Raw genomic sequence first — 25,169 nt, forward strand, 5'->3', positions numbered from 1 at the left:
ACATTGTTTCTCTCTGTTATTAAAAGGCTTTTGCTACACTCAGACCATGTGCTTGCGAGAGGGGAAGTATTGCCTCTTGGAGGCGCCCAGCGGGGGTGGTATATATTTGTCCCAGGTCACTGGGTGGGGGCTCGAGCCGGTTTGCATTGTGTTATTGGAATGGAACCCCTAGATATTGAACCCGGCCCTTGTTGCTGCCAACTCTGACGGGCAGAAGGGTTACACTTGCCTGTCTGCTTACTGCAGGTCAAGCCTGCCTGGGATATACACAAAGGTTTGTGGCCAGGGTGTTTCTTGTAGCCCCTAGATGTTTTGTGGGGAGGCTCCTGACGAGGGTGGCTCCCTTGGCTCTGAGGCTCCTGTGACTTAAACCACTTGCGGGCAGGGCCGCAGACATTCAGGCCCAGTGTTTTTAGGGTTGTACAGAAATCTTTCAGGCCATGGAGTTTAACATCCGTCTGTTCTGCGAACAGGGGGTGCCCGTCGAAAGGGAGGTCTTGCATTGACTGCTGAGCCTCAGAGGAAAGACCAGAGAGGAGCAGCCATGAAGGCCTGCACAATGAGATGGCTGATGCCATGGTTCAGGCGGTGGTGTCCGCCGCGTCCGATGCCACCCAGAAAGATGCTCTGGCAGCAGTCAAGCCCTCATCCAGGATCGCCCGGAACTCCTTCCTAGAAGCCTCAGGAAGGGTGCTCTCGAACTTGGTCATGGCCTGCCACATATTAAAATCATAGCAGCCTAGTAAGGCCTGATGGTTGTCCACCCTTAACTGTAGACTGGAGAATGAATAAACTTGACACCCAAACAAGTCTAGTCTCCTTGAGTCTTTATTCTTAGGGGTAGCCCCAGGCTGACCTCGTCTCTCCCTGTGGTTAATGCCTCTACCACTAGGCAATTGGGAGCAAGGTGGGTATAAAGATATTCATGGCCTTCAAATGGCACAAAATTCTTGTGCTCCACCCTCTTGGAGATCGGAGTCAAGAAGGAAGGCGTTTGCCAGAGGGCATTTGTAATTTTAGCGACCCCCTCATGTAGGGGCAAAGCTACCCTGGCTGGGGCCACAGGGCATAGGAAGAGAACATTAAAGAGGAAGTATGCAGGTTCCTCTAACTCCTCCACCTGGAGGCCCAGATTGGCAGCAACCCTCTTTAACAGCTCCTGATGCACTTTAGCATCATCCTGGGGCATCAGTGGAGGGGGCCCCACTATGGCCTCATCTGGCGACGAGGAGGAGGAAGCCGGTACCAAGGGGTCCTCTGCACCCATAGGTGGTCAGGCGGCTTGCTTGTCCACTTCCTTTGAGCCTGCAGGGTGCCTGCAGCCAAGGCCTCTTGGGCTGGAGTAGGGGTGGGACAGGGCGGTACCCAGTCTCTCTGAAACTCTGAATACCGAGCAGGTGGCCTGAGAGGGCTGAGTGAACCCCCATGGGTATCGCTGTACCGATGACGGAGTCTGAGGCCACGAGCCCGGCTGTGTTACTGCCTATGTAGTCTGCACTGTAGGTGCTGGAGTCTGCCCCGCCATTAGGGAATGTTGCTCCGAACCTGGCCAGAGCCTGAGCAGTCACTCCCCTATGACCAGGACAGGGCTGATTAATTGGTGGCTCTGTCCTGATTGGTACCAGTTGCCCCCCGGCCCTGCCCAGAGTTGGATTTGGCTGACATTGACGAGCATCTGGATCAGGGCCTCAGTGACCAGGGGGCACTCGGCGGATCTGCAACAGCTGGCGATCTATGCCTCACGCTTAATGTGAAGTGAGATGGGGAACTAAAGTGGGCTTGGCATCGTGAAGATGTAGCCGCACATGGTGATGCCACCCTGGGCAATCCGGGAAATGGTACGGTCAGTCCCTTGACCTGTCCCTGGAGCAGGACCGGTGCCACGGAGATTCCAGGCGCCGACTCTGAAACTCCTGCCGGGGCAGGGGAGCGTGCCTCCAGAGGTCTGCGCCCAGTTACCAGCGAGCCACACCTCAAGCCTCTCTGCCCTTGTCCAAGGTCAGGAAACTAGATGGGGCTATGAAGCGTCTGCCTATCATGGTCAGAAGCATGTTGGCTGCAAGAGGGTGACTGTTGGCGGGACATCCCCTGTGACAGGGAGCGCTGACGGAAAGGTGGAGACTGTGGTGGTCCCAATATGGGTTTACCCTGGGACCGGGACCCCGCAGGGGCCAGAGTGGGCGGCACTGGGAGGGATATAATGTCTTGAGCTGCTTGGAGGGCCTCCAGTAAGGACGGCACTCAGAGCTGACAAGGACCTCCACCGCTATCTGGGGTAGCCGATGGGGAGTGGGCTGGGTTACACCGCTTGACCTGAGTTGGGGCCCGGGATTCCCAAGGGGGTGAAGAAGCACCCGAGATAGGGGCTTGGTCCACCCCAGAATTGTCTTTTCCCTTGCAGGAAGCTGGAGACCTTCCTCACCCCATCTTTCTAGACTTTTGGTCTGGAGTCATGGAAAGAGATTGGTGCCAGCTCATAGATGGTACCAGTGTGGTGCTGCGCACTGAGGTCATGATGCTCGGCACCGAATCGGAGTGTTGCTCTGGCATCGGGGTTAGGACAGACTCCATCAGGAGTGTCTTCAAATTAATTTCACACTCCTTCTTCATCCTGGGCTTGAAGGACTTGCAGATTTTGCACTTACTACTAATGTGACCTTTGCCCAAGCACCCTAAACAACTATTATGTGGATGGCTAATGGGCATGGGCCTTTTACAGTGATCGCAGGGTTTAAAGCCTGGGGACAGGGGCATGCACCATCCCAAGGCAAAGTCCCTTTAGAGACCTACTAAGTCTCGGACTTAACAAATATGTTGAACTAAACTAGAGGGAAACTATATACAGTAATATTTGCAAGAGGTAAATGAATTTGAACGAACGAAAAGCAACAACTCTAGCTGAAGCAGGACCAGTTCCATGCACCATCACTGGTGGCAAGAAGGAACTGAGGGAGCCAGTGTTACCCTATGTGCTACAGCATAAGCATGCCACTCCAGGGGGTGCCAGAGCAGGTCTCCTACAATACTACTGAGGGAAAAACTTCTGGCACTTGTGCATGTAGCAAGCACACACACGTAAGTTGAATGGACATGAACAATCACTTGAAGAAGAATCATAACTCAGGGGCAAAGGTTGTTGCATATTCCTCTCCACATTGGGGGGAGGGGGGGTAAATTTTATGAGTTTATGCTATACAGTTCCCTGTGCAGCAAAAGACAGTATAATTTTGGGATTATACTTCAGAGGGGGTGCGTACCTGAGGAGCTGGGAGTTGCCTTAGCTCTGTACCCTTCCTGTGTAAGGGCTGGTCAAATATCCTGCATGTAAATGCAGCTGGGTGTGTCTCTACCTGTATGTATGAGGATGAAAGTGCAGGCTGGAGGGCTTTGCAGCTTGTCACAGCAGTACAGTGTGAGAGGGAGCCCAGACTCATGGGTCAGGGGGCTCAGTGATACCCCAATTCCAGGTGGCACCCTGGGGGAACCCATCATAGTCACCCTGCTCCTCTCAGATGGGACTTGTCCTTAATTCTGCCCCCAGATGGCCCTAATCTTAATCTGGGCCAGGGCCAACCTGCAGGTGCAACCAGGTGCACTAATTACTCTCCTGATTCTTTTTCTACCAGTGTGGGGTATACAACCCATAGCAATACACCAGATTTTATCTCCTGTTATTTAGAACATAGATGCATATATATATATATATATATATATATATATATATACACACACACACATTAAATTTGCTTTTTTGTTCATGAAATTCACAGCTGGATCCCATCCAATGATCCGAGAAAGAGAGAGAAAGTGAGTGTATAAACACACAAATACCCCTTCCATTTTTCAAGATGAAAAAATCGCTTCAAGTTGTTTTAAATATCAAGAGGGCCTTGGGAGATTTTGTAACCTTGTTAACAAAAGTGCACACAACTTTCATTTCTAAGAATAAAGGATTAGAGAAACCCATTAGCAGCTGAAGTGACAGCAGCCTTTGGGGAGTGGATCCATCTCATTGCCCTTGAAAAAGAGAAATCGGAACACTAGAGACTCATACTCCAGTTCATTTTCACTATCTTGAATTTGTCTTTATCTGGCAGCTGAGGACAACACACAGGACAAATCCAATTCTTTGGCCATTCGTGCACCAAACATCACATTACTGATAGATCAAGTTGGGAAGTGTACTCAATCAGTCTGACTTCCAAGTTGTAGTTAATTAGGTTTTGCTGAACTACAGCAGAAAACCATTTTAAACTTCATGTTCAGTGTTTCTTCATTAAGTTGTATTTCCTGATTCCTGTATTTGTTGCCTGGAATCACTTGATATGATCCAGATGTGAATTTCATTTACAAAATGCAAATAATTTTTTGGCAACCAAAATATATGTAGGATGATGCACTGTCCTTACATGAATACTAAATCTGAAATTATATCTCACAGTTTTTATACTGACATCAAAATTGGCAACAGTACAGGTTGTAGCACTCATGAATGGCAGGGAAAAAATCCACAACTTAATGACAGTTTTAAAATTTGTACTGGAACTGAAATATATATTTAATATGGATAATTTTTTAATAAAGGAGATTTAGAGAGGATTACGAAAAGTAGTCTGCTGTGAGAATGGTAGATGCAGAGTAATTATAGTGCATTTGGTGTAGACTGAAATGACTTACTATAGAAGGATGACATAAAGAAAGCTGTTGGATGTATGTATAAAATGGGGATATATGAAGGGACATTATCATGCATAAAATGGAGAAGAGAAGGGAGATTATACATAAAGTAGAGCAGAAAAGAGTCCTGGATTTAAAAAAGGGTGAAATAAATTTACAAGGCTGACGGGAAATATTATATTAGGTAAGGATATTTTAAGATATTATGGACCCAATTCTGCAAATACTGATGCATGTGAGCTATTTTTCTCATGGTAATAATCATTGATTTCAGTGATAACAGTTACTGAAAAAATGTATCCATAAATGTTTGCAGACTCAAGTCTTAATATAAAATATGTTCCTACTAAATGCAAGACAGTGAAAGAAACAAAGAAATTGTATACAATGTAACTGTACATGCTGAGTAGCCTTAAAACACGAACATTTTGATTTCAAAGTTGAAATATGATTGAGTACTGAAGTGGCATACTATGAAAGGAATTCAGCTTAAATGATACACTTTTATAGACATGGATATAAAACACAGAATAGACATACCATTTAATGTTGTACATTACAAAAAGGGATCATTCATTTCTGTTACTGGGAAAATGTTAATTCACATTTGCTAAAGATTAGTTTTCATTCACAGTGCTATCAAGTACTTCTTATAAAAAAAAACAAAACTTTTCCATTAACCAATATATTTCTATTTCTAAATCAGAGGTTCCCCAACTTTTTTTTGCTCCACAACCCTTCTTCATGGGAGTCACATAACAGTCCCCAATGCTCTCCCCCTCCCCCTGCAAAAAAACCTCCTGCACATCCAGGACACAAAGTGAATCACCAAAAGGAGTGGGTGATTCATACCAGGGGCGTTGACAAGACCCAGCTAGCTCCATCCCCAGAGGAGCCCATGACATCACAGTGCAGATCAGAGCAATCAGGGTTCCTCTTCCTACTTCCTCCCAACCCAGAGTCTCTTGGTCTCCCAGGTTGTGGAAAATTTAAAATATGCAGGGTTGCCGACAGTTGGGTGTCTGGGCCAGGGCAGGGCAGCAGAGGGGAGAGGGTACAGGGAGCTCCCAGTGGTGAGGGAGGAGAGGACTGCACTCCCATCCCCCAAACCACAACCACTGGGGACTCCCCTAAGCCTTCTCCCCCTTCTTCTGGCCTTCTCCCCACCAAACATCCAGCTGGCTGCAGCCCCAAACCCCACCACACTCCTCCAATAACCTCATCCCATGCCCCTCGAAGGGCATCCCCCCCAGTTTGAAAATCAATGGTCTAAATGAAACAGAAATCCACCCCCATCTTAGGCCATAGTCTCCTATTATATCCTAGGCACCCTAATCACAATGAATGGACTTGCATGAAATGTAAGACAGATGTTTATTTAGTCTTTTATACACCAGATTTTTTAAATCCCTCTTTTTTACAATTCAGGCAGACTTCCATAGTGATGAAAGTGTTAGTATAGTATAAAAAATCGTAAACTCATTTAACCTTTCAGGCAGTGTTTAGGGTTTCCATTGCCACTGTTAGTAATTAGCTGAGATTTTTTTGTGCTTTCTCTCTCACACAGCCCACTTTCTCTCCCTATCTGATCCTGTAGTGAAATTATAAAGGTGAATTTATGGCATCACAATTAGTTCCATATGGGAAGAATAAGAGATCATAAACACAGGATTAGAATTAAACTGCAGGAAGCTGTCTTATGACGGAGAAAGCCTGTAACCAAATATAACTATGACCATTCATTAGAATTAGCAGCAAGAGAAACCAAATTTTTTTGTAATTCTCTTTTATTTGTCCTATTATGAAAGTCTCTCACTAACCTAATCCTTCAGTGTATGAAATGTACCCACTCTATTCAATGGGAGTTCTTTTGAAAGAACTGTCATGTTTTAATTTGTTAAAACAATAACAGTGGGTTTGATGGAGTACAAAACACAGAAGACATAGGTTCACATGCCTGAAAGTGTGAGTAATCCACTTGAGGTCATGCAAATTTTGTGACTATTTCCTTCATGAGATTTAATTTAAGTGCCCTGACCATCAGATCCTTCCATTTAGTAAACCTGGGAATGAAGAAAACATTCCTGCAAGTCAGTATCCAAAAAACTACCAAATAAATGCATACAGTCCTTATAAGTTTAAGATAGGTTAAACATTAGCACAATACTTGTATTGCAATTACAGAAACATTTTCACATTTTCCATTTTCCATTCACTCTCTGTTATAAATAGCCAATGTGAGAATTATCAGCCAAGTCAATGATTAAAACAACTTTTTTGCCATGGTTCTTGATGTTTCCAATGTATTAGTAGTTTTGATTGTCCATAACAGCTAAAGAAATCCCACATTTAGATGTTCCCATACATAATGATTGTTGTGAAAATTATTCAAAGCAGTTATCATTGCAAGGTTCTTGTGCACAAGTTTGTTTTTCTTTTGAAGTTTTAATTAAAATAGCAAATAATTATTTGACTTAAGAAGAAAATCACAAAATTAGTTTTAAAAACACAGAGATTTCCACTACTATCCTGGAATTTGCTTCATGCAAATCTGTCAGGGATAAAAAATCAACCACAATTTAATTTCAAACCTTCCCCAACCAGCAGCTGTACAATTTATGCACTACTTTTCTATTTTTACTGCGGGGTAATGACAATGATGAATGCTTTTACTAGGAAATAAATATTCATTAAAGAGACTCAGAGGAAAAAAAATACACCCAACCCTATACCCCTTCCAAAAGCCCATGAATGTGCAAGATCCATTTGACTGTTGTAAGAGATTTATTTGTGAGAAAGATGGAACTGTGCCCACAAATGCATCTCTTGACAATTTAATAGCTCAGTTAAATTAAACCTCTGGCAATACTTACTTGTAACCACTGCAATCATATCATTAAAGTTGGTGTCAGCTATAATAATATCAAATATGTGTGGATGAACAAGTGATTAGTGATGGATGTAAATCAGACCAAGACAGCACAAGTGTAAGGCATTAAGGAGCACTAATAGGGAGCTACTCAACTGCCAATAAGCTTCTTGCTGGGTCACTGCTCCTCCAACCAAGCTAGTCATTAACACAGAAACTGTATAAACAAGGACCAAGTGGTAGCTCATTAGCACTAATTTACATGTTTTATGACATTTTTGCATATATACAAACCATTCTAACAAGGGCAATTGCTTAAAATAAAGAATGACAATAACTTTGGCATGTTGTCTGCTTCAGAAATTGATTAGGGAAAGTCAGTATACAGTACCGAGAAGCACTTGAATCTGTTGAAACTCAACTACAAGTGGGTTAAGAAATATCCTACTGCTTTTTCAAGACTATTGAAATGTAGATCTGCTGAACAAGAAATAATCCTGTCTCTCTCTTTCACCACTACTTTATTCATGTGTTATCATATAGGTATAATATAATTGCTAATAGGCTGAGAACATCCCAATTTCCTAGGGCTAACAAATTTACAATTTTCTATTTATCTACCTGTGGAAGGAGCATGTAACTAACCATTTATGGGCTAAAGGAATTATTCAGAAAATGCTAAATGCAAAGATAAAAATATGGTCTTTTGTTCATTCTCTTTTACAACTTGAAAGTGCTACCATCATATATAGCACTTATTTTTAGTGATAAAAAAGCTCCTTCTGACACAAGTATTATTACATAAAAACTGACAAACCATTCATCTAGTTCAGTTTATGATACTGATCTGACTCTCTTCTTACACCAATTATCTTGGAGTAACTCCACCAAATTCAAGGGAACTACACATGATTTACATTAGTGTAAGTGATGGAAAATCAGGCCCAGTGACTTTCCAGGTTTCATAATTTCTCCTGCAAAGTATTTTTTTTCTTGCCTAGAATTTAGTATTTGATTGACAATATTTTCTACCCAATGAATCTAATTACACAACTGACATAGCCCTCTAATATAATAAGCCTCTGAGATCTGCCATGAAATATAATGTAAAAAACCCACCCACATTCTATTAGGCTTTTAGTTTTAGTTGTTTCATGTGTGTATATAATCTATCACACACACACACACAGGTAGCCTATACCTCAATCTCCCTACCTCTCTCTTCAAAGGCCAGATAAAACAAGTGACTTTGCAGTGTCCCCATATTTTATAAATTAAGATGTGTATATTCCTATTAGGAGACTTGCATCTTACCGTCAGACACTCTTCTTGTTTGAAGAGATCCTCACAGTCCCTGCCCTGCAGATCAGGAGAGTTAAGGAGGTCTTCCACTTCAGACAAGGCTTGCAGGAGTCGAAGGATCTCTGCCAGGTATGCAGAAGGCACATATGTGGTTTCCACAGTCATACCTTCAGTCACCACATCTGTTGTTTCTTCATAAACAGTTTGCTGGTATAGATATACAACAGAATGCTTCCTTTAGTCTCTTAACATTTAAACAAAGTTATAATTTAATGCAATTTCCAGTTCACAACCCAGAGGCAATTAAAAATAAATTCCACCTGTACAACATCTAAAGGAGATGGGATTAAACAGAAAGAGATTTGAAACATATTAGTATTATTAAAATAGCATAATTCTATAAAGTGTAGGCTGTCCAATCATCAGGATAAAAATTATTTGAGTTTATGTACAATGCCTCCTCACTTGTCTGTTTGAATCAGCAATTCCTAACGTTTCCCCATAGTTTCCTGCAGAAACCTCTCCTCTCCTTCATCTAGTAAATGTGGACTGGTAATTAAACACTATACAATGATTCTAATACTATTCTGATTCTAGTACTACAGCTTGCATTTTCATTTATCTGAACTACTAAAGTGTATGTCTTTCATATACCCGTTATGTGCATGCATAGACAAAAATTAAATCACTTCAAGCTTTCTATTAAACTCAGTTGTGTAACATTATCTTTTACATATTAAAGAAAAAAAAGGCCCATTTCCTGACAATGTGTAGATGCAAAGCTAGTTCAGCTCTGTTCATAAAATACTATAATAAAAATCTCTTTCTTTAAAACTAGGAACAACTAGATACTTGAAATGTCTTGATCAAAACTTCCATTAACCCTTTCACATGCCTAAAGAAATCCCAGCAATACTCTTCTTAAGGCCACACAGGTGTTCTTCTCATCTGAATGGATATTATCTAAAAACCTGCCAATGCAATACATGCCCATTCCAACTGTAGTGAAAGGGGTGAGGGGACAAGTATTTTATTGCTAGGAGGAAAAAAAGATTGGTTTATACCATACGGAGCCAAACTGACATCCAGTGATGGGTTCGAGCGATGACGGATTTAGATTCTTTAGAACATCCTAACTAAAGTAATCAGATGTTTGCAGTGAACATGAAATCAGACAAGAAGTGAGGTGAGACGGGCTGAGGGTTTAAGGCAGAGGGAAATGTGCCTACCAAGGCTTATTTATTTATTAATTCTGATTTCATTGGTCACCTTTCTGGAAAGTTTCACGATAAAAGGCATTCATGATTTTTGTGACTTGATGGTCATAGGTGTCAGAATTTCTTCTCAAAATATAAATCCTACAGAAATCCATCTGTGTTCTCAAGAGAAATGCAGCAACATCATACTTTTGTTACAGTCTTTCCAAAGAGTTTTTCCAAATAGCTGTTGGAGACTGTTGCATCAAAACCAAGTTGTTTAAATGTCCTGGTCTTTCCATTGACTTAAGTCGGTTTTAGAGCAGGTGCTCAGTATTTATGGAAAACACTGGTTTAACAGTCTTGGAGAGACTAAAATATTTATTTAACCACAGGATGGCAAATATAAGTACAAGCCTTTCCAAGGTGTATCATCCTTTAATTGTGAGGACCATGTATAGGGATGAGTCAGGTCTGAGTCTACATGCCTCCACTAAGCATATGTACCAGGATGGCAGCTGTAGTGGTGGGTTTTTGAGACGCCCACAGCTGTTCATTATGAACTTGGGAGTGAGACCACACAATCATGTCACACATTAAATGGTAACTACCTTCCATCATTGCTTGAACTGGTGTTGAAAGTTTCATACTTCATCCTGTCCCACAATTATCCTCTTAAATGCACAGATACAAACATACATGGAAATAATATCCATGAGATAATTTGTAGAGTCATAAGATAATTTGAATTTATCATGCACATTTGACAGGTTCACTTGCACTCTGCTCACTAACCCAGCTTCTAAGGACTTATTCTAACATTTGAAACCACTGTGCAGCTTCAAACAGTTGTGTCATCACTAATGTTGTCAGTAATTTAAATCAAACTTCCACAAAAGTGTTTCCTTCTTTCCTCCTAAATATTGAATTCTCCCATAACCTCCCACCCCCAAAAAACTTACTTTGCGCTGAGGTGTGTAAAAGACTATTATGGCCTATAGCAGGGACAGGTAACCCTGCAGAGCTAGAAATGGGACATTTTTAATGTACAACTAGAAATGAGTTTCCAGGTTCTGCTGCGAGACACTGTGCTTGCTTCCCGTCCTTTAAGGTCCTGAGACATTAAGACAGTGACATTTTCATGTATAGCAAAACTTCTTGGTCTGTGATTGTATAGCACTTAGTACAATTGACTCCTGACCATAACTATGCTAGAGTAAAACAAATATTATTTTAGATTAACTTTTGAGATATTTTAAATGCAAGAGTTATATTTTTCTCCTTTGACTCAGAAGATAGTCCATGTGTACTCCTGGTTATTAAGAGTCTGATCTTACAACATGTCAAGGACTCTCAACACACAATGAATTGCTCAGTATAATATAAGATTGGGCTTTAAGGGCGCATGGATTTATAGGCTCATAGATAAAAAAAAATATTGCCAATTTTATTTTAAACAATCAGATTATGCAGCATTACAGGGGCCCAAAAACTCTGGTATAATACGGCAGTATAAAAACTAAGGAGATGGGTAGAATAAAAAGAAACTAGATAGACTATATAATGGTGTGGCATAGCATAAAGTTTTGGTTGGCACTTCTTGTGATAACCTGCAGAACCCCTGGTAGTTTTGCCACCCAAGAGTGGCCAATAACCACGTTTTGTGAGTGGATATTAAAACAATCCCTCAGTTCTCCTGAACTCCTGAAATAAAAAATTATGCTGAACTCTGATGCATGATCATCTCACAGATACCTTGTATTTACAGAACTAGCCAAAATGTTTTAAAAAAACACCAAAACACTGCTGCTATAAACAGTAAAGCCTCTTAGTCAGACTGTGCCCAAGTGAAATTAAGCAGTATCTGAAGTCAGTGACAAAACTTCTGTTGATCTCAGCAGGAAGCGGTCTCAACAACTATCCTAAATCACTGAATGGTCTATGTAGTTTATTCTTCTCTCAAAGTGCATATAACATATAGCATCTATCAATGTTAGTGAAAATTATGCACCCACTCATTCAGGATCTTGTGTACACTGAGCTTAAAGTTTCTCATTGCTGGATAACCATGGTTCAGCTTCACAGGTGGTAGCAATCAGGGGAGCTTTACTGTAAACAAGGAACTTGTGCCTGCCAGTGTTAATATCATTGTTCTGTATGAGCAGGGCTAAATAATAAGACAGTTAAAAAAATAAACCTTTAAGCAGAGGTCTGTCAAATCTCTTCCCTCAAGTTTGACTATATTTTTTAAATATTGTTTTAAAGAAGTGTAACTACCTTCTTTCATCTGCTTTTGGAGACCTTTTAAAGAAAAAAGATGGGGAAATCTATTATCTTTGGATAAAACACTGAAGAGATTCTGGGTTGAATTTCGCTTCCGAATTTGTGAGTTTGCCAGAATAAAGGCAGCAATAATATTTATGTAATTGGTTAATGCCAAAGTATTTCATTAGCAACAAGAAAATCAATAAGGATACAAAATTTACAAGTAACTGAAGATAAAGGCTTTACTAAACTTGTAGGGAAGTTTCTAAATAAATATAACCCCCCTTTGCAACCAGACAAGCTGACAAAATATAGTAAACAATTAATTTTAAAATGCTCAAACTAAAACATGCAAAAGCTATTCAACTATTTATAAAAGATGCTGGGAAACCAGTAGCACAGATGCTTCATTTCCCCTTCTCTATATAAAACATATGCATTCTTATTGAAATTACAATAAATCTTTCCCTTTGTATTTAATTTACTCTGGCTTCAATTATTACATCCCTCTTTACGTTGATATGTACAAATCCTTTCTAATCTTTTGATAATCAACTTGCTTTTGTTAATGATTAACATTGCACTCATTCCTTCTCACCTTATATTATCATTGCATCAGTTATACTGATTTCCCCAAATAAGTAAAGGTATCTTTCCATAGACATGTTTTCTGCATTACCTAATGAATATTGTGTCTGGTGTTTTGAAAATTTATTCCTTCCCCCTTCAATGCCAAGGGGACAGAAAACATCCATAGAAATACCTCTTAGTAAGCACAGTAAGTAAGACATAAATGAATCAATAAAATAAAAAATAAAATCTGGAATAATACTGGTTTTGGCTTAAAAAGTCAACATTTTCTAATAGTTACCAAACAGTAATATCTCAAATTATTTCCTATTTATTTAGAATAGGGGGAAGCATCTCAACTACCACTATTTGTTCATGTTGACCTTTAAATGGAGATCATTGTAAATTGTCCTATATTGTGTCAGCACAGTGAAGCCACAAAAAGCAGAAGGCATAAATCTGATTGTTGGATGAGCTGATTCGTTAAAAAGCTTTACTAATACTAATACTAATTCATATTTATTTTTTTTTCAAGCTTCCTAAAAAAAGTCAATCTACGATGATATTCCATCCACCTCACCCCACCAGTCTTCTTCCCTGTTCTTGATATGACAGGAAGAGACTCAAAATCATTGCTATTGCAGTCATTCACTACCCACCAGTCTCCACTCTCTTGTCACACCACAACACACTTCTTACTTTTGGTTGATCTACAGTGGAGGGCCTGGCATTAGTAGAATCCTCACTGCTGTGCTCTGAAAATTTTTAATTAATACTTCTGGAAGACACAATGCACTGTGGGGACTAAAGCACCAGAATACAAAGCAGGGAAGCTTTTGGCAATGCTGGGTTCTGAAACAGCTCATGGTAGCATTCCAATGAATAGAGGGGAAAGGAGTTGGGAGGAGAGTCCTAACTTCCTCCAGAAAAATGATCTGATGAATGGACAAAGCAATGGGGAAAAACCCTTTAACTGCAGCTGAAGGCAGAGCTGGGGGGCGGGAGGGAGGGAAGGATAATCTCACATGGATAGTTTGGGTTTATGCTGGTGGTCAGTAAAGAGAGCCAGGAACTTCCAGACAGTCAAAAGACATCGGCCTCAAAGCTTCAGATAAGGTTAGATAAATAAGTGTCTGAACATTTGGATGCTCATCTGAAACAAACCTCCGAAAAATGTGAGATTCACTAACCAGTGCCTACCAAGAAGATATCATGAGACACACACACAAAAAAAAGAAAATAAAAAAGGAGGTAAAGAGAATGCATTATTGCCATTAACATCAGAGACATCTAGACTTAAGGATGTACAGAATTTGTTTACACTCAACAGAGGTTCTCTTAACTGCTTGCTATGCCAACTATGAGCGGTGAGGTCAGTGCACCTTCAGGCAGACAATTTCCACATCTTCAGCATGGTCATTATGTACTCTCTGTAAATGTATATATATTTCAGGTAAATATTTACAAAAACACATCAAAATCATACTGCGGATATGGAATTTGTCACCATGAGATTGAATGACCTCGATCAATCATGAGTAGGCTATCAGTGCATAAAAAAGGCACCATAAAAAGGTGTAGATAGATTTCAAATCCCCACACTGCAGGATTAGAAATTTAGAAAATGTCTTTAATCTTTAACACAATTTCTAAATTCACTTTGCTTTCAGATTTTAGCACTTGAATCTCATTACACTTAAACTAGTGTAAATCTGGAATAACTCCAATGAAATAAGAAAAGGAGTACTTGTGGCACCTTAGAGACTAACCAATTTATTTGAGCATAAGCTTTCGTGAGCTACAGCTCACTTCATCGGATGCATACTGTGGAAACTGCAGAAGACATTATATACACAGAGACCATGAAACAATACCTCCTCCCACCCCACTCTCCTGCTGGTAATAGCTTATCTAAAGTGATCACTCTCCTTACAATGTGCATGAAAATCAAGGTGGGCCATTTCCAGCACAAATCCAGGTTTTCTCAAACCCCCCCCCACACACACACACACAAACTCACTCTCCTGCTGGTAATAGCTCATCCAAACTGACCACTCTCCTTACAATGTGTATGATAATCAAGGTGGGCCATTTCCAGCATAAATCCAAGTTTAACCAGAACGTCTGGGGGGAGGGGGGGGAGGAAAAAACAAGGAGAAATAGGCTACCTTGCATAATGACTTAGCCACTCCCAGTCTCTATTTAAGCCTAAATGAATAGTATCTAATTTGCAAATGAATTCCAATTCAGCAGTTTCTCACTGGAGTCTAGATTTGAAGTTTTTTTGTTTTAAGATAGCGACCTTCATGTCTGTAATTGCGTGACCAGAGAGATTGTAGTGTTCTCCGACTGGTTTATGAATGTGTTAATTCTTGACATCTGATTTGTGTCCATTTATTCTTTTACGTAGAGACTATCCAGTTTGACCAATGTACATGGCAGAGGGGCATTGCTGGCACATGATGGCATATATCACATTGGTGGATGTGCAGGTGAACGAGCCTCTGATAGTGTGGCTGATGTTATTAGGCCCTGTGATGGTGTCCCCTGAACAGATATGTGGACACAGTTGGCAACGGGCTTTGTTGCAAGGATAAGTTCCTGGGTTAGTGGTTCTGTTGTGTGGTATGTGGTTGTTGGTGAGTATTTGCTTCAGGTTGCGGGGCTGTCTGTAGGCAAGGACTGGCCTGTCTCCCAAGATTTGTGAGAGTATTGGGTCATCCTTTAGGATAGGTTGTAGATCCTTAATAAGGCGTTGGAGGGGTTTTAGTTGGGGGCTGAAGGTGACCGCTAGTGGCGTTCTGTTATTTTCTTTGTTAGGCCTGTCCTGTAGTAGGTGACTTCTGGGAACTCTTCTGGCTCTGTCAATCTGTTTCTTCACTTCAGCAGCAGGTGTGTATTGTAGTTGTAAGAATGCTTGATAGAGATCTTGTAAGTGTTTGTCTCTGTCTGAGGGGTTGGAGCAAATGCGGTTGTATCGCAGAGCTTGGCTGTAGACGATGGATCGTGTGGTGTGGTCAGGGTGAAAGCTGGAGGCATGTAGGTAGGAATAGCAGTAAGTAGGTTTCCGGTATAGGGTGGTGTTTATGTCACCATTGTTTATTAGCACTGTAGTGTCCAGGAAGTGGATCTCTTGTGTGGACTGGACCAGGCTGAGGTTGATGGTGGGATGGAAATTGTTGAAATCATGGTGGAATTCCTCAAGGGCTTCTTTTCCATGGGTCCAGATGATGAAGATATCATCAATATAGTGCAAGTAGAGTAGGGGCGTTAGGGGACGAGAGCTGAGGAAGCGTTGTTCTAAATCAGCCATAAAAATGTTGGCATACTGTGGGACCATGTGGGTACCCATAGCAGTGCCGCTGATCTGAAGGTATACATTGTCCCCAAATGTAAAATAGTTATGGGTAAGGACAAAGTCACAAAGTTCAGCCACCAGGTTAGCCGTGACATTATCGGGGATAGTGTTCTTGACGGCTTGTAGTCCATCTTTGTGTGGAATGTTGGTGTAAAGGGCTTCTACATCCATAGTGGCCAGGATGGTGTTATCAGGAAGATCACCGATGGATTGTAGTTTCCTCAGGAAGTCAGTGGTGTCTCAAAGGTAGCTGGGAGTGCTGGTAGTGTAGGGCCTGAGGAGGGAGTCTACATAGCCAGACAATCCTGCTGTCAGGGTGCCAATGCCTGAGATGATGGGGCGCCCAGGATTTCCAGGTTTATGGATCTCAGGTAGTAGATAGAATATCCCAGGTCGGAGTTCCAGGGGTGTGTCTGTGTGGATTTGATCTTGTGCTTTTTCAGGAAGTTTCTTGCGCAAAAGCTGTAGTTGCTTTTGGTAACTCTCAGTGGGATCATAGGGTAATGGCTTGTAGAAAGTGGTGTGGGGAGAGCTGCCGAGCAGCCTCTTGTTCATATTCTGACCTATTCATGATGACAACAGCACCTCCTTTGTCAGCTAGACTAACACGGCTGTTCCTCTGAATCCAATGAAATAGTTACACTGATGTAATATCCTGAGAAAGGAATCAGGGCCTTCTTTAAGATGTGGTGTTCCTCTTAGACAGCATTAAAATACCACCCTAAGCTTACACAATAAATAAAATGACAGGTTTCAGAGGAACAGCCGTGTTAGTCTGTATTCGCAAAAAGAAAAGGAGTACTTGTGGCACCTTAGAGACTAACCAATTTATTTGAGCATGAGCTTTCGTGAGCTTCTGATGAAGTGAGCTGTAGCTCACGAAAGCTCATGCTCAAATAAATTGGTTAGTCTCTAAGGTGCCACAAGTACTCCTTTTTTTTTTTTAATAAATAAAATGTAATTAACATCTTGAAAATGTAGTGTAGCTGTTTTATTTTCATTCATTATGCACAGCTACGACACTTGTGAAGAACTCCATCACATAAAAACAGTATATGCCCTGAAAGAAAGATGCATACTTTATACAAATTACACCAATATTTTATGTAAGAAGTGAGGCTTTTTCAAAGTTGGATCTAATTCTTTTCGTCACATAACCACTTAAGATTAAATTCACCCCATGTACAGAGAGGCAACATAATGTCAATGCACCACCTAAAACCCACTCCAGCCCTGAAAAATGGGAATGAATTTCGTCTCGAGAAAACAAATGTCCTATCAGTAAGCACTGATATTACTTCTATTTCTTCATTAATTCTACTTTTTTATCTGATGCTACAAGCTCACTAATGATTTTCATTATAATTATCTGTATAGATTAGATGAATTATGCTAGTCACAGTAAAACTATACGTTTAAATGTGTATCCTTTTAAAGAAATATTCGGGGTATTATTAACAGTAAAGAGAATTATTAAAAATGCAGAATTTGATTTATTCACTGTTCAACAGCCTCCACCCAAGCAATGTACTAGTAGGCACAGAAGGGTGTGAGCTTCCTCCTGGTGACTTGTCTGTGACTTTCACACCCTGATTGAAATGTAGAGTTTCTCTCCACATATGTGGGTATGTGCCGTATCCATTCAGGTTCAAGTTCTGTGCCACCTATCAGCAGATTCTGATGGTCATGCCATATTCTATTAGCACTCTGTGTGGATTTGAAAGGTACCTGTGTCAGCTGCTTTCCACGAAGCAATGAATTAGGATGAACACATTTATTCCACTCAAAAAAAATCAAATCATATTTTTCTTCCTTGTAATTGCATCAATTTTTTCTTCATCATTGTCCAAAAGAGAAGGATGCAGACAAAAGTTATGATGATTCATTTTCAACATTGAACCGGATAATGAGTTATTCTATGCTGTGGGTTTTATAGTTACTAAGGACCAACAGGATAAATATAGGTTAGATTAATCTTTTCCTTTAAGAAAAAAATAGTGTCTATACAGGTAACAGTCCAACAAAGCCAGCTAGAGTCAGAAATAGGGCAAAAAGATGCTGAATCTTAATCCTGACTTTCAACATTCCCGCTATTCCCCTTATTATCATCTCTGGATAGCCAATCATGCCCAATTGTGTGTTGGGCTTGGAAGGCACACAAATGAGACTATCAAAATTTATTAATGCCTTTGACATAAACCAAGTCTTCAGAAGTAAAAAGAAAATGCACTTATCTACTGAATGACCTAGCCCCCAACATTAATGTTACATTACACTGCACCAGATCAACGTCCAATTGTGCATTAAGTGCCTTAATGATGAAATTCAACCTGTTCAAAGGAGGAAAACATGTGCCTTGTTTCAAAAAATAATGCAAATATACTAACTTCATCTGTGAAAGCTGAGATATGTTAGTCCAGTAGTTATCAGGGAAAAAGAAGAGCGCAGTATAGCGAAAACAAGGGTAGATAAAATCATCTCAATTTGGCCACAATATTTAATGTTCAGTGTCTTGCTCTGAAAGAACCACTGCCTCATTCTAGCAATTTTAAAAAAATGTTACCAAATTCCTTTTTACTCTCTTGCATTTTCTTCCCATTGTTACTCCTTCAAGTAATCCTTTCATTCATTGCTGTGCTGGATTTACAGAGTCCATCATACAGAACTATGTCAGGGTTTGGCTTCCATCCATCTCTCATTCACTGTTGGAATTATGCCAAAGCTGACTCTAGTACTTCAAGAAACGAGTCCAGACACTCTCAGGATGTGAAATTGTTCTCCCTCTACTAGTTCAGGTAACTAAACCATCTTCATCTCTGAAAGCACCTTCCTCTTCTTGCTTCATTTCACAATCCACTGTCTGGAACATTACAAACCCTTATCACAGAAATCATTAGGATGCCACATTATGACATAGTAAATTAGGGAAAAGAAGACTAATTAGGAGGAAAAAAATCTATTCACATACAAATATATTGGTAATGAATTAGTGAGAAAGGAAAATACAGAAAATGTATATTCTCAGACTTAGCAAAGGACCCAAGGAGTGGCAGGAGAGGGAAGAAGCATCGGTTTTTGTTCCCTTGACCTAAGGCTCCTGGGGTGGCTCTGTCTCTGGCGTAAATTGAATCAGTCCCTTACACTCTGGAAGAGGATGGCAGGAGAATCCTGAACTGAAGCAATAAGGCAGCAAATCTGAGCATCAAAATTTTCACTTGATACAATTGTGGAGCAGGTATTGAGTTTTAAAAAGTTATTTATCTGGAGATGACATAATTGATTTGTCTCGAACGACCTTTTGCACTATAAAACAAAGGCTTTTGAGAATATACCACACCCACCTGCCTCAACGGGTGGGGAACTTGCTGGGGCAAATGGCCAAGGGGGACAGCCCCAGCAGTGATGGAGACACACACTTGCTGAGAAACAGAAGGTAGCTCCTCCCCTCACCTTGAGGTCTCTGAGCCCATTGGCCAGTTGGTGGGGAGGGGGGTGAGAGAAGAGTGGTGCATTCCTCAAATCTCAGGATTTAACAGGGACACAGGTAATGCAGTGCCTCTTTTGACTCCATTTCAGCACCCCCTACCCTATGAGGCCTACAAAGGTACCTCTGTTGTGAGCTCAGTTGTAAGAAGTGAGCGAAAGTTCATAAAATGTCGTGATAACCTATAACAATAAAATGTCAATGAGTAAAGGTATGAAAGGAGACAGAAAGACTGAATTAGTCTAAACAAAAAGGTCTATTAATATGATTCAAGGACGGTGTTAAGATCATTCCTGGTAAACAAAACAGTGTAAAACAAAAAATTAACAGACCAAAATATGTCCAATACTAAGCCTAAATAAAATAATGAAAGGATGGATTAGTCTACCCATTACTTCCTTTTGGAGTCCCTTTAATAAAAAACACAACTTCAGATGAAAAATACATTCACCATAAGGGCTGCAATCCCTACCATATTCTGGGACCCCACACCCTCCCCATTCTAATCCTGAGAGATGTTCTGACCAGACCAGGCCAAAAAGAAAGGTATCCAGATGGCATCATCACCTCCACCGACTAAAATGTGACTGCCACCTTGGATGTGAGACTTTGTCTCTCTTTCTTTGCTCTCTACGACCCCCATGTAATTTAATTTCCTACCATATTTCTTCTCTTTCCTATCTTTTTCTTTTTTCTTTCTGTCTAGCAAGAGGCTGGCTTAGCTGACCAAAACTGCATATTTTGCAACACTGCTGTAAGCCTGTGACCAGAGAGGCAACTAAAAACAATGCCCTAAAAACGAGCCCAATGTTGGTAGGAGTTTGCCAAGCCTCAGAGTAGCTACCAAGACATGGGCTGGGCCTGTTTTTACAGTAGTAAGGTTGCAAGTAAACGTCAACCCCAAAGACAGAAGCTGCATTTTCTCTCTTTGCTTTCTTTTCTCTCCCCTTCTTTGTGTGTTCCTCTTGTTTTGTCTTTTATAAAACAAAATCAAACTTTTCAAGCAGCAAAACCAGCTCCAACCCATTTCAACTAACTTTTTTTCTCCCTACCTCAAAAAAAAAAATTACCATCTTTAATACCATCTAAAAACTGTCCAGCAAAACTTACTTTCCTTCTAAAAACTCTCCAGCTTTAAAAAACTACACAAAATGTTATTGAAATAAAAGCCTTACTTGATATTTTAAATCTCAAAGATTTTAGTTTAAGAGTAGCAGCCGTGTTAGTCTGTATTAGCAAAAAGAAAAGGAGTACTTGTGGCACCTTAGAGACTAACAAATCTTTTGAGCATAAGCATCCGATGAAGTGAGCAGTAGCTCACAAAAGCTTATGCTCAAATAAATTTGTTAGTCTCTAAGGTGCCACAAGTACTCCTTTTCTTTTTTTAAAGATTTTAGTTGTTTTTCTTTCTTTTCTATAGCTTTAATCAAAAGTTAAAAAAATAAGTGTTTTACTGTAAAACTAAAAAAGCTAAACTCTCAAAATAATAAACCCCAAATCTTGTATAACACCATTTAATGTGAAACAGTCACTAAAGTTATGTCTACATTGCAATTAAAAACCCATGGCTGGCAGACTTGGGCTTGTGGGGCTTGGACTAATGGACCAGAGCTCAAGACCGAAAGCCTACACTGCAATTAAACAGCCCCTTAGCCTAAGTCAGCTCACACAGACCAGTCATGGTTGTTTAATTGCAGTGTAGATATACTCTAAGTTGCGTTAGTAACTTTAACTTTTTATTATCTCTAAATTAATACAATGCTACCATCCTGAAATAAAAAATGGGATCTGGCTGGCAGATGCTATGGGTCCAGCTGGTCAGGAAGGAATGTTTTCTCCCATGGGGCCAATTAGCAAAGGAGTTTTTTCACCTTTGCATCATCTTTGAGCCACAGTGGGCTAAGTGGGAATGCACTTAGTATCTAACTGAGGAACTTGGTTGAGTTGGTAATTTGTAACAACCTGCAGCTGGTTTCCAGTGTGGTTAAAAGGATAAAATGAACAGTTCACAGAGATAATAGACATGGGAGTTTAGTGATGGGCCTAGGGCTTATGGCATAGGGTGAGACCTTGTGGCCTTCAATGGCTAAGGTCAGACCCCATGGCCCTTGTGGGCTCAAGTCCCCACCCTGCTGTACCTTCTGTCCCCCTAATTTGAGGGGAGAGTGCTAGGACTCACAGGGAGCTGAGTTCTGACTATAGGCTGAGAGGAACCTACCCCAATTTACAGGTTTTATGGTAGGAGCTCTGTAACCCCCGCACTGGGACCATTTAAATGCTTGGTATAGGAAAGTAGGATTGATGGCAGGTAGTGCCCCTCCCGTGTATTTACATTTAATAAAAAGTTGCAGCCTGCCACTTAAAATTCATCCACGTGTCTGTACTAGATCAATAGCAAATGTGTTAAACATTTAGTGAGTCTTAGATTTTATGGAATAAAACCAAGAGACCTACCTCTGGAAAAGTTAGCAGAATTTCAGAACATTCTTTTACAGACTATATTTATGCCTTTTAGTGAAATTTTGTGTGTGATCTTGATCACCTAATGTGAGCACTTCCCCTAATCTACACTCTGAGGTTGATCACACTTCCTCTCACACAACATTCTCTTTTCTTTTGGAGTAAAGAATAATATTAGGCATTTATACAGTGATTTACAGAACCTAAGGCAGAGTCATGTCTCACTTGGAAAATTAACTCATTTGTCCCAATGTATTTATATTTTTTTCTACCGATTTCAGATAAATCTTGGCACTGATTCTATCGTACTAAAATATGCATCAGACCCATTTTGGCCTGGATAAATGGATGGTGCACTGAGTTGCTCAATCCTGAGTAAGGTTGACCTAAAGCAGTCTTGACAGGTTGAGAGTATTGGCATTGATTGTAATGTTGCAGATAATACCCATAAATGATCAGCATATAATTGATTTTGGCAAGATCAAAATGTTTATTTTGCACACTTACCTTAAGCAGACCCAATATTGTTTTTGATGTTAGTTCTCTCACTCTTCCTTGTTTATACCATGTAAGTGTAATAGTTTGAAAATAAAAAGTCTGGCTCTTGCAATTTGGTCTTTTATCATTAGATGAAAATTGATTTTTCTCCTGTATAGGTGAAATCCTGACCTCTTTGAAGTCAATGGTAAAACTTCTATGTGACTTCAACAGGGCCAGGATTCCACCTTTTATTACTAATGAAACCGCTATGATTTAACTTTGCTTATTTTCTTGTTTGTGTAACAACATTATAGAGTATGTCAGTCATGCATATGCACAGTTCTGAGAGCGGTTAGATGGTTAAGAAGCTGAAGAGTACCTCAAATATTGCTTGTACCCCATGAAAGTAAGTTGGTTATTTTAATTTTTCTTGGTGACAATAGAATATCCCCCTCAAAACAAAATTGAATATTGCATTGTAGGGAACAGACTTGACTATGAAGTGGGTACACAAACTAACCTGCAATAACAGGCCATTTCTATTTCTTATTCTGTAAAAAATAAGGTAATGCATATTAACAGCCTTAACTATTTGACAACATCTATCCGACTTCTGCTGACCATTGATATATAATATAATACCCTGAAACTAAGTGAGTGAAATACTACAAAGCACATAACTCTAATGATGATATGTATCATCTTTCAAGAGATGGAAAATCAGGTTATCAGTTTATTCTCCCCCTCTTCACCCCCAATTTTTGACTGAACCCATACCCATCAGTTTAAGTGCAAACACACAGATTATTCTCTCCTCAGTACTAACAAAACAAAACATGGAAGATTGTACATTTAAGAGTTTAAGCTCAGGAGAATCCATTGTTTGTATTCTAGTTTCAAATCAAGACATTTCTTTCTGGAAACAGTTGTATTCAATGTTCATTACACAAGGCACATGTGTGTTCTTTCAAAACAATGAAGATTGAAATCCAGTAATAAGAATTTCATAAAGTATTGAAGAAGATATAAGATGCTTCAGTATAATACAGCATTCCAATATAACAAAATATTGCAAAGTTACCTTTAGACTTGTAATTAACTATATGATTTCAAAAGAGACTAAGCAAGTCTCAATTTTTTTTAATATTGATAGGGAAAAAAGTTATTTATGTAATGCAAAGATAGCACTGCCCAATACAACTCATCAGTGATAGAGGTGTTTAGTCCATACTTTGGGACTTTTTAATAAATTCAGTGCATTACAGGATCAATAAACCTTGTAGATACCAATTTAAAACTATCCAGTAATTTCTTTCCCATTCATAAATAGCCTTTCCCTCTTGATGGAATTGTGAAACTCTCACTTTTGCTAATCAAAATTAGGCATGTCACCTCTGGTTATAAAAAATAAAAAAGTCTTTCTCAAATGACCTCAATCATGACTGAAAATTTACTATCAAGACTGGATTTAGGGGACACAAGCTGTTAAAGGGGAAGATTGAGTTGCCTCTTCCTTCTCTGGTGTGGTTGGATAGAGAATTCCAGTCACCATATCAGTTCTGTTTTGGACAACTATGTGTACATAGCAATAAACTCAGACTTAGTCATATTAGTTAAAATGACACCAAATACACAACATAATAATGAAAGTAAATAGTCCCAAATGATGTAAAGAGACAAAATTTTAAAAAATCATATAGAAGTATAAAATTTTCATGAATTGTGCAAGAAAGTATTTTAAGAGTAAAAATCTACAGATTTGTAAAGACATAGTCAACCGCTATTATCTAACAAGAACAAGAAAAAGTATTCAACAGCAGAAAGCATATTGGAGGACGTGAAAAAACATGGTAATTCAATGTATTAAATAAAAATGCAACTGTCACTTCTAGTTAGTGTTTTTAAGGCTCATTCAATTAGAAGAAAATTATTGTTTTGCAACTTTAGGACAAACTGTTGTATGCAAAACTAACTAGAAACTTTACTTTTGGACTATACTGAATGTGATTGTTACCTTTTGTAAAAAGGAATTAATGTGTATTTCATAAACACAGTGCAATTTATTTTGCTATTTCTAGTTTTGTGTATGTGATTCATGTATATATAATAAAGAGAACTCTCACATTCCCACATAAATCTGAAGATTTACAGACATCCATTTTTTAGGCTTAGTTAATAACATACTGCTAATATTCAGATGAGAAGATGTCAAGTGTAGCTGTCAAAACGTTTTAAAATAATTTTAATAAACTCTAACAAAATTACTTCAGAATTACTGTTCTGTGGGAGAAATTTTCTAGAAGAGCAAGTAAAACACAAATAGCAAGCGATATGAATTGTTGAATATATATTAGGGCTAAATTCTGCCAAAAAATAACTTGCATGGGAAATTTTTGCAAGTACCTCAGAGAGTAGAATTTAGACTTTAGAAGCTGCCTTAAGAATCTTGCTTTTGTTGGCACACAAGAATAATTAAGCAAAGAAATATGACAACTAGTGCATATCTGC

The 25,169-nt window shown here is 39.6% G+C and overlaps 1 protein-coding gene across 11 annotated transcripts in view; it reads right to left on the bottom strand.

Annotated features, from left to right (window-relative positions):
• DMD (dystrophin) overlaps positions 1-25,169 on the bottom strand; it is a 2,122,534-nt gene that overhangs the window by 1,046,639 nt on the left and 1,050,726 nt on the right. For all 11 annotated transcript variants that reach the window (XM_075132091.1, XM_048863664.2, XM_048863629.2 and 8 more), the window contains one exon: positions 8,861-9,055. In XM_075132091.1, coding sequence (XP_074988192.1) covers positions 8,861-9,055 — 195 coding nt within the window. The remainder of the gene's footprint in view (positions 1-8,860; positions 9,056-25,169) is intronic.

Source organism: Caretta caretta, chromosome 1 (assembly GCF_965140235.1).
Source record: "Caretta caretta isolate rCarCar2 chromosome 1, rCarCar1.hap1, whole genome shotgun sequence".
In the NCBI taxonomy this organism is placed as follows: Eukaryota; Metazoa; Chordata; order Testudines; family Cheloniidae; genus Caretta; species Caretta caretta.